Genomic DNA, 13,793 nt, shown 5'->3' with positions numbered 1-13,793 from the left:
AAAAAAGCTACTGTTTTTTTGTATGCTTATTTTATAACCTGCAACTTTTCTTAATTGTTTTATATATTCTATCAGCTTTTTGGTGGAGTTTTTAGGTTTTTCCATGTACAACATCATGCCATCTGCAAACATGGATCCTTTGACTTCCTCTTTTCCAATTTTGATGCTGTTTATATCTTTCCCCTCCCTAATTTCTCTTGCTAAAACTTCCAGTATTATACTGAATAAGAGTGGTGAAAGTGAGCATCCTTGCCTTTTTCCAGATCTGAGGGGAAATACTAGCTGTTTATTTGTCATGTATAACCTTCATAATATTGAGTAATGTTCCTTCTATACCTAATTTGTGGAGGGTTTTTTTATTTATTTTTTATTTTTTTATTTTTTATTTTATTTTATTTTATTTTTTGACAGGCAGAGTGGACAGCGAGAGAGAGAGACAGAGAGAAAGGTCCTCCTTTGCCGTTGGTTCACCCTCCAATGGCCGCCGCGGCCAGCGCGCTGCAGCCGGCGCACCACGCTGATCTGATGGCAGGAGCCAGGAGCCAGGTGCTTTTTCCTGGTCTCCCATGGGGTGCAGGGCCCAAGCACCTGGGCCATCCTCCACTGCACTCTCTGGCCACAGCAGAGGGCTGGCCTGGAAGAGGGGCAACCGGGACAGAATCCGGCACCCCGACCGGGACTAGAACCCCGTGTGCCGGCGCCGCTAGGCGGAGGATTAGCCTAGTGAGCCGCGGCGCCGGCCTGTGGAGGGTTTTTATCATGAAAAGTTGTTGACTTGGTTTTGGATTCAATTTGCTAGTATTTTGTTGAGAATCTTTGCATCTGTGTTCATTATATAGATTTATAGTTTTTGAGTCATATCTTTGATTTTGATATCTAAGTAATGCTGACCTCATAGCCATAGTTTGGTAGAATTACATCTGGTTCAATATTTTGGAATAGTTTGAAGAGTATTAGAGTTAACTTCCTCTTTGAATGTTTTGTAGAATTCAGTAGAAAAGCCATCATGTCCCGGATTTTTACTTGATTGAAGACTTTTTATTACTGCTTCAATCTCATTGCTTGTTATGAGTCTGTTTAGGTTGTCTGTATCCTCTTGATATAATCTTAGTAGATAGTTATATAAATTCAGTAATTTCTTCCAGGTTTTCCAGTTTATTAGTATATAGTTCTTCATAGTAGTTCCCTGTAATCCTCTGTATTTCAGTGGTATCAGTTGTATAATGTCTCCTTTTTCATCTCTAATTTTATTAATTTGAGTTTTTTTCTCTTTTGTTCTTTGTTAACCTGGCTAGATGTTTAATAATTTTGTTTATCTTCTCAAAAACCAATGTTTTATTCTGTTGATTTTTTAAATTTCATTTATTTCTTCTCTGGCCTTTAATATTTCTTCTCTCCTGTTTCTTTTTGGTTTTTATTTGTTTTTGTTTTTCTACGTCTTCAAGATGCATTATTATATCTCTAATTTGAGACATTTCTCTTAATTTTTAAGTGAGCACTTATTGATGTAAACTCCCTATTAGTACTGCTTTAGCTGTATCCGACAGCTTTTGATATGTTGTGCTTTTATTTTCCATTGTTTCAAGAAAGTTTTTTTATTTCCTTTTTAATTTTTTCAATGACCCATTGATATTCAGTAGCATGTTGTTTAATTTCCAAGTATTTGTTAGTGTTCTATTTGTCTTCTTGTTGTTGATTTTTAGCTTTAATCTTTTATGGACTGAGAAGATACATGGTACTATTTCAGTCTTTTTGAATTTGCTGAGACCTGATTTGTGGCGTAATATGTGGTCTATCCTAGAAAGTTTTCCATGTGCTGATGAGAAGAATGTATATTCTGTAGCCATTGGGTGAAATGTTCTATAAATGGCTTTTAGGCCAATATGTTCTAAAGTATTTCCAACACCAATGTAACTTTATTGGTTGTCTGTTTGGATGACCTGTCCATTGATGAGAGTGGGTGTTTTGTTTTATTTTGTTTTAAGATTTTTTAAATTTGTTTTGAAAGTCAGAGTTACAGAGAGAGGGGATCTTCTATCCAGTAGTTCACTCCCCAGCTGGCCATATCAGCCAGAGATGGGCCAGGCTGTAGCCAGGAACCAGGAGCTTTTTCTGGGTCTTCCACATGTTTTCAGGGGCCCAAACACTTGGGACATCTTCAGCTGCTTTTCCCAGGCCATTAGCAGGGAGCTGGATTGGAAATAGAGCAGCCAGGACATGAACTGTCACCCATTTGGGATGCTGGGGTCGAAATCAGCAGTTTTACCTGCTATGTCACATTGGCCCTGAGAGTGGGGTGTTGAAATCACCTGCTATTATTTGTATTGGAGTCTGTCCCTTTAGGTCTGGTAGTATTTGCTGTACGTATCTTGGTGGTCTTGTGTAGGATGTGTATATATTTGTGATTGTTATGTTTTCTTGCTGGATAGAATCTTTTATCAAAATATAGTGTCTTTTTTTTTTTTTTTTTTTTGCAGTTTTTGATTTAAAGTCTGTTTTAGCTTATATAGGGGTAGCTGTGTCTGTTCCCTTCTGGTTTCCATTTGCCTGGTGTATCTTTTCCCAGACTGTGTGTGAATGTTTGCGAAGTGAGTTTCTTGTAGGTAGCCTATAATGGGACTGTGGTTCTTATCCATTCAGCCAGTCTGAGTCTTTTGGGTGGTGAATTTAATCTATTTACATTCAAGGTTAGTGTTGATAGATAAGAACTAAGACTTGCCATTTTGTTGATTACATAATGATTCTACCTGCTCTGTCAGTAAATCTGGTGGTGATATGTGTTTCATATTTATATCTAATGCAAGACACCTTCAAAATTTCTTGCAAGGCTGGTCTGGTGGTGGTGATTTTTCTCAGTTTCTGCTTAACTAGAAAATACTACATTTTCCTTTCACTTTTTAAGGGTAGCTTCACTGGATATAATATTCTTGCTTAGAATTTTTTTTTTCTTTTAAGACCTTGACCGGCTGGCGCCAAAGCTCAACAGGCTAATCCTCTGCCTAGCAGCGCCGGCACACGGGGTTCTAGTCCCGGTCGGGGCACTGGTTCTGTCCCGGTTGCCCCTCTTCCAGGCCAGCTCTCTGCTATGGCCCGGGAGTGCAGTGGAGGATGGCCCAGGTGCTTGGGCCCTGCACCCCATGGGAGACCAGGAAAAAACACCTGGCTCCTGGCTCCTGCCATCGGATCAGCGTGATGCGCCAGCCGCAGCACACCGGCCGTGGCGGCCATTGGAGGGTGAACCACCGGCAAAGGAAGACCTTTCTCTCTGTCTCTCTCTCTCGCTGTCCACTCTGCCTGTCAAAAAAAAAAAAAAAAAAAAAAAAAAAAAAAACCACCTTGACCATATCATTCTACTCTCTTCTGGCCTGTAGTGTTTCTGCTGAGAAGTCTGATGTTAATCTGATTGGTCTTCCTTTTTGTGTATCTTGATGCTTTTCTCTTACTGTCTTTAAGATTCTCTCCGTATCTTTAACTTTTGACAGTTTGATGACAGTGTTCCTTGTAGAAGACCATTTTAGGTTGAATCTGCTTGGGTTTCTTTGAACTTCTTTTTTTTTTTTTTTTTTTAAGATTTATTTAAATCAAAAGGCAGAGTTACAGAGAGGAAGAGGCAAAGAGAGAGAAAGAGAGAGAGACAGAGACACGATGATGATGAGAGAGAAGTCTTCCAATGGCTGGATCTGGGCCAATCTGAAGCCAGGAGCCAGGAGCTTCTTCTGGGTATCCAAAGTAGGTGCATGGACCCAAGGATTTTGACCATCTTTTGCTGCTTTCTCAGGCATGGCAGAGCGCTGGATTGGAAGTGTAGCAGCCGGGACTCAAACTGCCTCCCATTTATATGGGATGCTGGCACTGCAGGCAGCGGCTTTACCCACTACGCCACAGTGTTGGCCCCTCTTTGAACTTCCTGTATCTGGATGTCCTTGTCTGTTTCCAGATCCATGCAATTTTCTCTTTCTTTTTTTTTTTTAAATTTTCATCTATTACTTCATTTAGCAGGTTGTTCAATTCCTTTTTCCTTTTCTACTACTTCAGAAATGCCTATAATATGAATATTTGGTCGTTAATTAATGGTATCCCATATTTCACATAGACATACTTCATTCTTTCTAATTCTTTAGAAATTCTTTCTTCCACTTGGTCTTTTCTGCTGTTAAAGTTCTCAGTCATATTTTTTATTTCACTGATTGAAGATTTCATCTCCAAAATTTGTATTTGGTTCTTTGTAATGAGTTCTATCTCCTTAGCAATATTTTTATTCCTGTCACCCATTGATTTCCTCATTTCTTTAATGAATCTGTATTCTCTGTCATCTTGTTGAGCTTCCTTACAATCATTATTTTGAATCCTATATCTGTCGTTCCATGGGTTTCCTTCAGTTCAGAATCTAATTCTGGAGGATTATTGTGTTCTCTTGCAGGCATCATGCTACTTTGCCTCTTTTATCCTCTGTGTTTCTATATTGACACCTGCCCATCTGGTATACTCATCTGTTCTTCTTTATTGAGTAGGTTGTATGAATGGGCTGGAATGTGGGATATCACTTGGCTTGTTGCTTTGGCTTTTGTTCTGTGTGAGCCCAGGAGTGTAGTCTCTTGAGTGATTTGACTTTTTTTTTTTTTTTTTAGGTTTTATTTATTTATTTGAAAGGCAGAGTTACAGAGAGGCAGAGGCAAAAAGAGAAAGAGAGAGAGGTCTTCCATCTGCTGGTTCACTACTCAGATGGCTGCGCCAATCCGCAGCCAGGAACCAGGAGCTTCTTTCAGGTTTCCATTGCAGGTGCAGGGGCCCAAGGACTTGGGCCATCTTCCACTGCTTTCCCAGGCCATATTTGATCCTGAAAATATTTGTTAACTTAAATTTAAAGTGTGTAAAGTTGAAAGAGAATTTTTGAAGAGATAAGAGAACGAGGAAGCATTGGCAACATGTAGCTTGCCAATGGAAGATATTGTATAGATGCCATTAGAATTTCCATACTGGGTATATGATGACAAAAACATTTGAAAGTAATGTTTGAGTGATCTATAATTTTCCTTAAGTGTATGGAATTTTTCAAAAATTTCATCTACTGTGAATTTTATTAATGAGTAGGATTAAAAATGGCTAATGACAGAGGCTGCTGAACTTTTTCTACATAGGGTCAAATCGTAAATATTTTTTGTTATGAGGTCTGTCCCAGCTATTCAACTCTTTGCTTATAGTCAAAAAGTGCCTTAGATAGTACACAAACAAATAGGCTTATGTGTATTTCAGTGTAACTTTATTTATAAAGACAGGCAGTGGGTCAGATTTATCCTTTGGGCCATAGTTTGCTGACCATTGACTTAAAACATAAGCTACTGCTACAATACAAATATAGTCTAGTGATTTAATGTGAAAACATTATTACTTATTTTGACTATAGAAAATACAACAGAGCTTAAGAAAAATCATTGTTTCCTGTTAAACAAAGACTCTGAATTTGACTAACCATTTATGAACATTTAATTTTCAAAAACAATTTCACTGAATATTCTGATCATTATGTCTTATAAGAAGATGTGTATTTTCCCACTCAGATGTACTACCTTTTTTGTCATTTGACATTTTTAATGTTGAACTGTATTAAATTTTGAGTTGATAAGTAGAATGCTAAGTACCCTGTATAGTTCCTCACTTTAGAAATAATAACACAAAGCTCAATCCAGAATTATGTCTTTCTTATTTCTCAGAGACTGGGTATCTCAGATAATTGGCTATCTTTTTTTTTTTTTTGTAAAAAATAAACTTGTTTCTCAGTATCAGCGAGATTCAGATATAATTCTTTTTGCAGTCATTGTAAAATGTTGTAGCATGAGACAGGTTTGACTTTTAACTCTGGGCTGCAACATTTATCAATATGACCTCAACTTCATTTTCTTCATTTGTTAAAGGGTATTAATTATTCTAATTCCATGCTGAATTTGTAAAAATCAAATTGGATAATTATATGTAAAGAGCAGTAGCTAGAAAGACTCTTGAAAGTTTTATTTCTTGATTTCCTCTTGGAACTATTTAGTTCCTTTTGCATTATTTGTATAATGACAGGATGGTCATCTATTTCTATACTGATAGAATAGTCTTTACATCTATAAAAAAATCCTGTCTTATTCAAAATACTGAGGTTCAGAATATTAGAGATAAATGTAATTATTGTGAAGGATCCATTTTGACAGTGAAAGACTAAGATGGTGTAATTTTTTGTCTGCTATTCTGTGAGATTGGCCATGGAAGTGGTCTGTTTTTTGCCCGAGAAGCTTAGAAGAATACAACAGTATATGTATGCTAGGGATAACAATAGTGTATTGCTATCTCAGTGTTATCATCATGAAGGAAAATTTTAGGCTGTTCAGATTAAACTTCTCTGTAAGGAGATATTTTAATGGAAACTTTAAAAACAAAAGAACATAGTTATACATTCTTGCTACCTATAATGAATACTGTGAACTTCATATTCTTGAAGAAGCAACAGTTTGTTGACATTTCAATTTTGCGTAGATTATTTAAAATTATAGGCAGCATACAAAACAAATTACAAAAATAGTTTTAGATTTATAAATTATACCAATGGTTTTAACTTTAGTCAGGAAAAAATAGATTTCTTAGGTATGCATTTTTATCAATCTTTGATTTAGAAAAGAAGCATATTTTTGTTTTTGTTAATACTTGAGTTAATATTTCTTTGACTAGATAGTCAAATTCTCTCATTTATTCTCCACCACATTATGAAAGATGAATGTAAATGAAAATAAAGAATTTGTGAGGAAATCTGAAGAGGAACAAAGAACATGGATAAACCAATCCACATACAATCACTTGATGAATTTAAGTTGAGCATTTTGGCTAACCATCCAGAATTATGAGTTTAGAATTTAATTCAATGTAATATATGGTACAATTTTCTTTTTTTAAGATTTACTTATTTTTAGTCAGAGTTAAACAGAGAGAGAAGGAGAGGCAGAGAGAGAGAGAGAGAGAGAGAGAGAGAGAGGTCTTCCATCCACTGGTTCACTCCCCAATTGGCCACAACAGTCCGAGCTGCATCGATCCAAAGCCAGGAGCTTCTTCCCTGTTTCCCACGTGGGTGCAGGGCCCTAAGTGCTTGGGCCATCTTCCACTGCTTTCCCAGGCCATAGCAGAGAGCTGGACCGGAAGTGGAGCAGCTGGGACTCGATCAGTGCCCATATGGGATGCTGGCACTGCAAATGACGGCTTAACCCACTATGCCACAGTGCTGGCCCCATGGTACAATTTTCTTTGCCTCAGAAAAATAATAGATACTGACACTTCTGGTATACCTAATAATTTGATAATCATAAGAAAGAAGAGCAACTTATTTTCTATTGGTGTCAAAAAATGATGCCAGTCTTTAATTTTTAGTATTTTTTATTATCAGTATACATGGTTAATAATTTGTAAAAATTACTAATAACATTCGATTTTGATTTTGTTGTGTTTATCTGATATCATTTCATCATACTTCAGTATTCTCAAGATGTTTCATTGTTTTCCACTGAATACACTGTGAAAAGAGCAGATTTTAAAGTTTAAACACACTCATATTTATTGTCACAAAGAATACAGTCAGTGTCTTATTGTCAAAATTAATGTTATCTAAGCTTTTTAATATTATGAGTTTAGTTCCTAATAAGACTTTAATTGTTTCGTTCATGTGCAGACTTCATGTAGTATATTCGTAAGTTCTTTTCAGCATGGGAAAGTGGTTTTTAAGTTGTAATCACTCATTTTTTTTTTTTATGAAGTTCTGGGACTCTTGTTGTCTAGGAAAGATTCTGAGTGTTTCAAGATAGTAATTATATCTTATAGCAAATTCTAAAAGGTTGGTATAGTTACTTTCCTGTTTTTTGACTGAATTAGCTCTGAACTATGGATTTTTCAGAGGCAGTATATAAGTTTTTTTAGTACAATGTCTCATTAATCATCTGGTAGGAAAGATTTGTTTTGTCAAATAGAGTATGCCTAATTTCTATTATGTGAGCTATATTTACATATTTATTATTTAGGCAGTATATTTCAAATAAAAATAAATTGAAGTCTAAATATTTGATACTTATTATTATCACATGTAATTTATAAAATGAATATATCTGTAGAACTCTGCTTTTAATAAAGTAATCAAATATAATTTTAAATATATTATTTTATGTTTCAATTTTACATTGTATTTTCATTTAATTTTAATGATTTCTTTTTTCTTGTACTTTTTTGGTCTGTTGTCTGTTTTGTCTAATGCATGTCCAGGGTTCTAAGGTTAGTATTACTTCTGAAGTAATTTTCAGGTTTTTAGTTTAAAATTTTATTTTTACTTATTTATGAAATTTTTGACTTGGTTGTATTTTGAGTTTCCTTATCATCTTTAACATTAGGCATATCTTTTGTATATTTAAAAGAGTCATTGAATGGATTATGTTTCAATGCATTGATGGGTTACTTTTTATTACTCATAATAATATCTAGATTAAACTGTTATAATGAAAATAATGATGTTACAGATATATATCAGATTTCTAACTGATTTCAGTGAAAGGAAATTGAATAAAATATAGTTAAAGATTTTCATAATAATTGTATTTTACTTTAAGCCTTATTTATATAACATTTCATCATTTTTATAAATTTATTTTGTATAGAATGTAAACTACTGACAATTAGGTTATTGTTTACATTCTACGTTAAAATTTTTAGTCAAAAATATTAGTATAGCAAATTTGGGAGCACTTTAATAATAGCATTTATAATTTCCATTAACAAATTATCTCATTTTGAAATAAAAGTATATTTTAAAGGTTAAATTCCAAAACGTTTGAAAATAAAGCCATTCATTAATAAAGTGAAGAGAAACCTCATAATTGCTATTCAAAGTAATGGAGAATTTCATTAACATTGGATGTACCACATTCTAATGCTTTAACAAGTTCTTAAAATTATTTGATGGACTTGAGCAATGGCCAAATCTTTAATGCCATCATTGAAAACTGAGATTTAAAAGTAATTTGTTGCTTTTTAAATAAAGTATAGGGTCAAGGTTACAGATTTTAATTCGTGCTATAAAATGATGTTTTTATCCACAAAGTTCTAAGAAATAAAGAATTTGCATTTATAATTCAATTTATAGACTGTTTCTTTAGGCAGCGGATACTGAATTGGCATAAAATTGTAAATGAGTGATTGAAAATAATTTTATGTGTTTTTTTTTTGTTTTGTTTTGTTTTTTGTTTTTTGTTTTTTTTTTTGATAGGCAGAGTGGACAGTGAGAGAGAGAGACAGAGAGAAAGAGAGAAAGGTTTCCTTTGCCGTTGGTTCACCCTCGAATAGCTGCCGCGGCCGGCGCGGGGTGGCCAGCACACCTCACTGATCCGATGGCAGGAGCCAGGTACTTATCCTGGTCTCCCATGGGGTGCAGGGCCCAAGGACTTGGGCCATCCTCCACTGCACTCCCTGGTCACAGCAGAGAGCTGGCCTGGAAGAGGGGCAACCGGGACAGAATCCGGCACCCCGACCGGGACTAGAATCTGGGGTGCCGGTGCCACAAGGCAAAGGATTAGCCTAGTGAGCCGTGGCGCTGGCCAATTTTATGTATTTCTAAGCACATTTTAGAAAAAGTTGATTTAACCCTATTTGATGTTAAGTAGGAAAAAAAGGTACTTACATTTTATATCCCATTTAGAATTCAGTTTAGTTACATAATGCATGCATAGACACCTATAATTTTTATTACCTAGCTTGTATACAAGAAGTGTTAAGATTTTTTTTTCAGTTAATGTTTCCCACTGATATTTCAATGTTGATGTTTCTCCTTGTTTCAAAGAGAAAGAACTTGAAATAGAATGATGGATACATAATTTCACAATGGAACACTAAATAGGAGCATAAATCTATTACATATACTCATAATTTAATTTATTTTTTGATTAACAAGTAAGGTTAACAAGTATGTTAGGTATGCCCATCTTTAAGAGATTTAGAATACTTTTTTAAAAAAATTTATAAAAGCCTCCCTTATATCTGTTTCTTGAAACACTGAGAAAATAGGACCTATCATAAGGGACCGAATTCATTAAAATGTAATGTAAAAGGTAATAAAAAATCAGAGATGTTGGCATCACTTATAAAATTGCAAAGTTGTGCATTTTTAGAAATGGAGTATTTTGTGATAGTCCTTCTGAAAGGATTTTTTATTTTGTGATAGTCCTTCTGAATGTATTTTGTAATAGTCCTTCTGAAATTAGATTTTATCATCAACAGTATTTTAGCAAAAATAAATTTCTAAATATCTTGCTAAATAATCTGAACTTTAGAATGTAATTTTTATAACTAATGGTATTTAAAACTAACATTGATTTTTAAATGGAGCCTTCTTTTATTCAAAGATAATTGATAGATAAACTAACAATATTTGATAATTAGCTCTGTTGCTAGATAGACTTTGTTTTATTAAAAATACTAAATATACTAAAACCAATGTTCACCTGTAGTACGTGTTTTATTTCAAAATTTTAAACAAGGCTTAACTCTTCTACTTTTTTAAAGACGGAATTGGAAAATATTGAAGTCACACAAGGCATGTCAGCTGAGACAGCAGTTACTTTCCTCAGCCGACTGATGGCTATGGTTGATGTCCTTGTGTTTGCCAGCTCTCTAAATTTTAGTGAGATTGAAGCTGAAAAAAACATGTCTTCTGGAGGTTTAATGCGACAGTGCCTAAGACTAGGTAAGTCTTTTAATAGTAACAATACAAATTAAGTAATTATGTACAGATAAGCTTTATGAAGCTCTGTGGGACATAAAACATTGACAATATATGCTTTTGATTATGTTATAAAGTACTTGTAAAGTCAGAATTACCAAATTTTAAAACATTATATATTCAAATTGGAGATTTCACAGCATTGATAATCTTTAATTATTTTTGGATTTTAGGTTTTTTTCAAAGATTTATTTTATTGGAAAGTCAGAATTAGGGAGAGGAAAAGACAGAGAGAGAAATCTTCCATCTGCTGGTTTACTCCCCAAATGGCCATAACAGTCAGGAGCCAGGAGTTCCATCCAGGTCTCCCATGTGGGTGGCAGGGGCCCAAGCACTTGGGTCACCCAGTACTGTTTTCCCCGGCATTGAGCAGGGAGCTGGATCGGAAGTGGAGCAGTTGGAACATAAACTGGTGCCCATAAAGGATGCTGGTGTTGCAGGTGGTGGCTTAACCTACTATGCCATAATGCTGGCCCCCTTTAATGTTTTGTAATGTGTAATAGAAACAGATTATTTGGAATTTTTTCAAAACTCAGACTATAACATTTCTTCTTCTTTTTTTTTTTTTAATTTATTTGAGAAATAGAGTTACAGACAGTGAGGGGGAGAGACAGAGAGAAAGGTCTTCCATCCGTGATTCATCCCCAGTGGCTGCAATGGCTGGAGCTACGCCGATCCAAAGCCAGGAACCAGGAGCTTCCTCCTGGTCTCCCATGTGGGTGCAGGGGCCCAAGCACTTGGGCCATCCTCCACTGCCTTCCCAAGCCACAGCAGAGAGCCGGACTGGAAGAGGAGCAGCCAGGACTAGAACCGGTGCCCATATGGGATGCCGGTACTATAGGTGGTGGATTAACCTACTGTTCCACAGCACTGGCCAATGCAAACCCATTTATGAATCCAATTTGGTAAATTAATACTGATGATAGTGTCTAGAGCATACAAACATTACAAAACATGTGGCTTAGATACATGATGCTAGAAAGATAAAATTTACTATGTTAACCTCATTATTTTTCAGAGTAAACAAAAATTGATGATCTTAATTACTATAGCTTTGGTGTTTACCTTTTATCTTGTGTTATGAACAAAATTTAGCACTGAAAACTCTTAGTAAATCTGCATGAGCTTTTTTTAAGAACTATTCTTACCTCTAGTACCATACTTAAAGGAAAAATTTGAGTACACTATTCAGACCTCAAAGGAGCGAGAAAGCTGTTCTTACGTTTGCCTTAGGGAATGAGCAAGATATAACACATGCGTGCAATAGGGAGGAAGTTCCTGATATGTACCCTTATCACCCATAATTGTAAGGGCCATGTAAAGAATTACCCATGTTGTTTCTGACTCAATGAAGGAATGAGGACATGGGTTAAGAGTGGTAGGCTGAAACCTGTACTTTCTTTTTTGGTACTTTCTGAAAGACAGGCAAGCTGAGAGCAATCATTTCATAATTGTTATAAGGGAGAGTGATGGACCACATCAAGATCTCTTTGACAGCCAAGCATTGTGGTTTAATTTACTCTGTTGCTTCATGGGACATTTCCATTGACAATTTAACAGCTGCCAGATTGAACTTTGTGTAAATAAGACATATTTTAAAAAATTCCTCAATACCTTGAATTCAGCATTATTTACTTATTTTAACCTTTTATTACTAAATGCTTACCAATCCCTTACTGCTGATTTAATCTCATCTAATACCTAGCAGATTTAATTTTATCACTCATAGGAAACTTTTGTAAATGAATTAATAATAAAATAAGCAATTATATATAAATTCCTATGTGCTATTTACTCTTTTTAGCACTTTACATATAGTTATTCAACAACAACCTTCTAATAATATGTTTATCCTCATTTTACAAAGAGGAAACTGAGGTACTAACAGTTTAAGCATTTGACCCAAGATCACACACTACGTAAGGGATAGAGCCAGGATTCAAACTCAGGTGATCTGATTCCAAAGTCTATACTATTTATTATATGACTTAACTACTTAGTAAAATAAACAGATAAATGAAAACTTACCATATGGTTTTTAGCAAAGCCCACAGACTTTCCCCTTAAAGAAAGGTGGCTATTGGGTCTCCTGACTTGCAAATGCTGACATGATCTCTTATTGCCTGAAATGGGCAAGTATGCTCAGCATTGTCACCAAAGACAGTCAAGAGCAGATACCTCGTTGCTAAAAATTTTTAATAAATATGAATTTTACATTGTTAAATAATTTTGTAGTCCCATAAAATTTCAAATTGTTAAGGATAGAGTGTAATAGAATAAGGAAGAATACATTGAGAACTTCAGAGACTCTGGTATGTTCTATTTCATCAGTTGGCTGTTAGCATATGGGTATTTGTTTTTAATTTTTTCATTGCATGTATAGTTGCATATATATTTCATATATCATGATTTACATCCTAATTTTAAAATATATTTATTGTTTTAATTGACCTTAAGGATAATAATGGGTGAAATAAGGGAGAAGTTAGAAAAACTAGGGATTTTAATTAATTCATCAAAATCAACAATTTATATTAATAATATGCTTTTGGTCTTTTAACTAGTATGTTGTGTTGCTGTGAGAAACTGTTTAGAATGTCGACAACGACAGAGGGACAGGGGAAACAAACCTTCCCATGGAAGCAGTAAACCTCAAGAAGTCCCCCAAAGTGTGACTGCCACAGCAGCTTCAAAGGTAATTAAATATTTCTTATATTAAATATAATTTACCAGAAAATATCATTTGTTTATGAGAACAAGGTGTCATGGTATTGCTTATTGGTAAAAAGCAGGGATTTTGTGATCTCTGCTGATGACTTTACATCATTACTTTATGGCCAAGATTAATTAACATCCCTGAGATGTGCAGTTTTGGCTTATTAAATGATATTTTCTACTTCATAAGGGTCTTACTAACATTATATCAGTACATAGTACTAAAGAGTTCTCAGTTATTTCTATTTTTAGTAGTTCCATATATTTTCATGGAGTTCGGTGTTTGAGTAAT

At 34.8% G+C, this 13,793-nt stretch overlaps 1 protein-coding gene across 10 annotated transcripts in view; it reads left to right on the top strand.

The window, feature by feature from the left end:
• NBEA (neurobeachin) overlaps positions 1-13,793 on the top strand; it is a 732,675-nt gene that overhangs the window by 225,991 nt on the left and 492,891 nt on the right. For all 10 annotated transcript variants that reach the window (XM_070049020.2, XM_070049018.2, XM_051831739.3 and 7 more), the window contains exons 25-26: positions 10,570-10,750; positions 13,351-13,481. In XM_070049020.2, coding sequence (XP_069905121.1) covers positions 10,570-10,750; positions 13,351-13,481 — 312 coding nt within the window. The remainder of the gene's footprint in view (positions 1-10,569; positions 10,751-13,350; positions 13,482-13,793) is intronic.

The sequence above is a fragment of the Oryctolagus cuniculus genome, chromosome 9 (assembly GCF_051225735.1).
Source record: "Oryctolagus cuniculus isolate XC-2025 breed Fujian yellow rabbit chromosome 9, ASM5122573v1, whole genome shotgun sequence".
Classification (NCBI taxonomy): domain Eukaryota; kingdom Metazoa; phylum Chordata; class Mammalia; order Lagomorpha; family Leporidae; genus Oryctolagus; species Oryctolagus cuniculus.
Note: the sequence above shows the minus strand (reverse complement) of the source record. Positions and strands in the feature narration are given on the sequence as shown.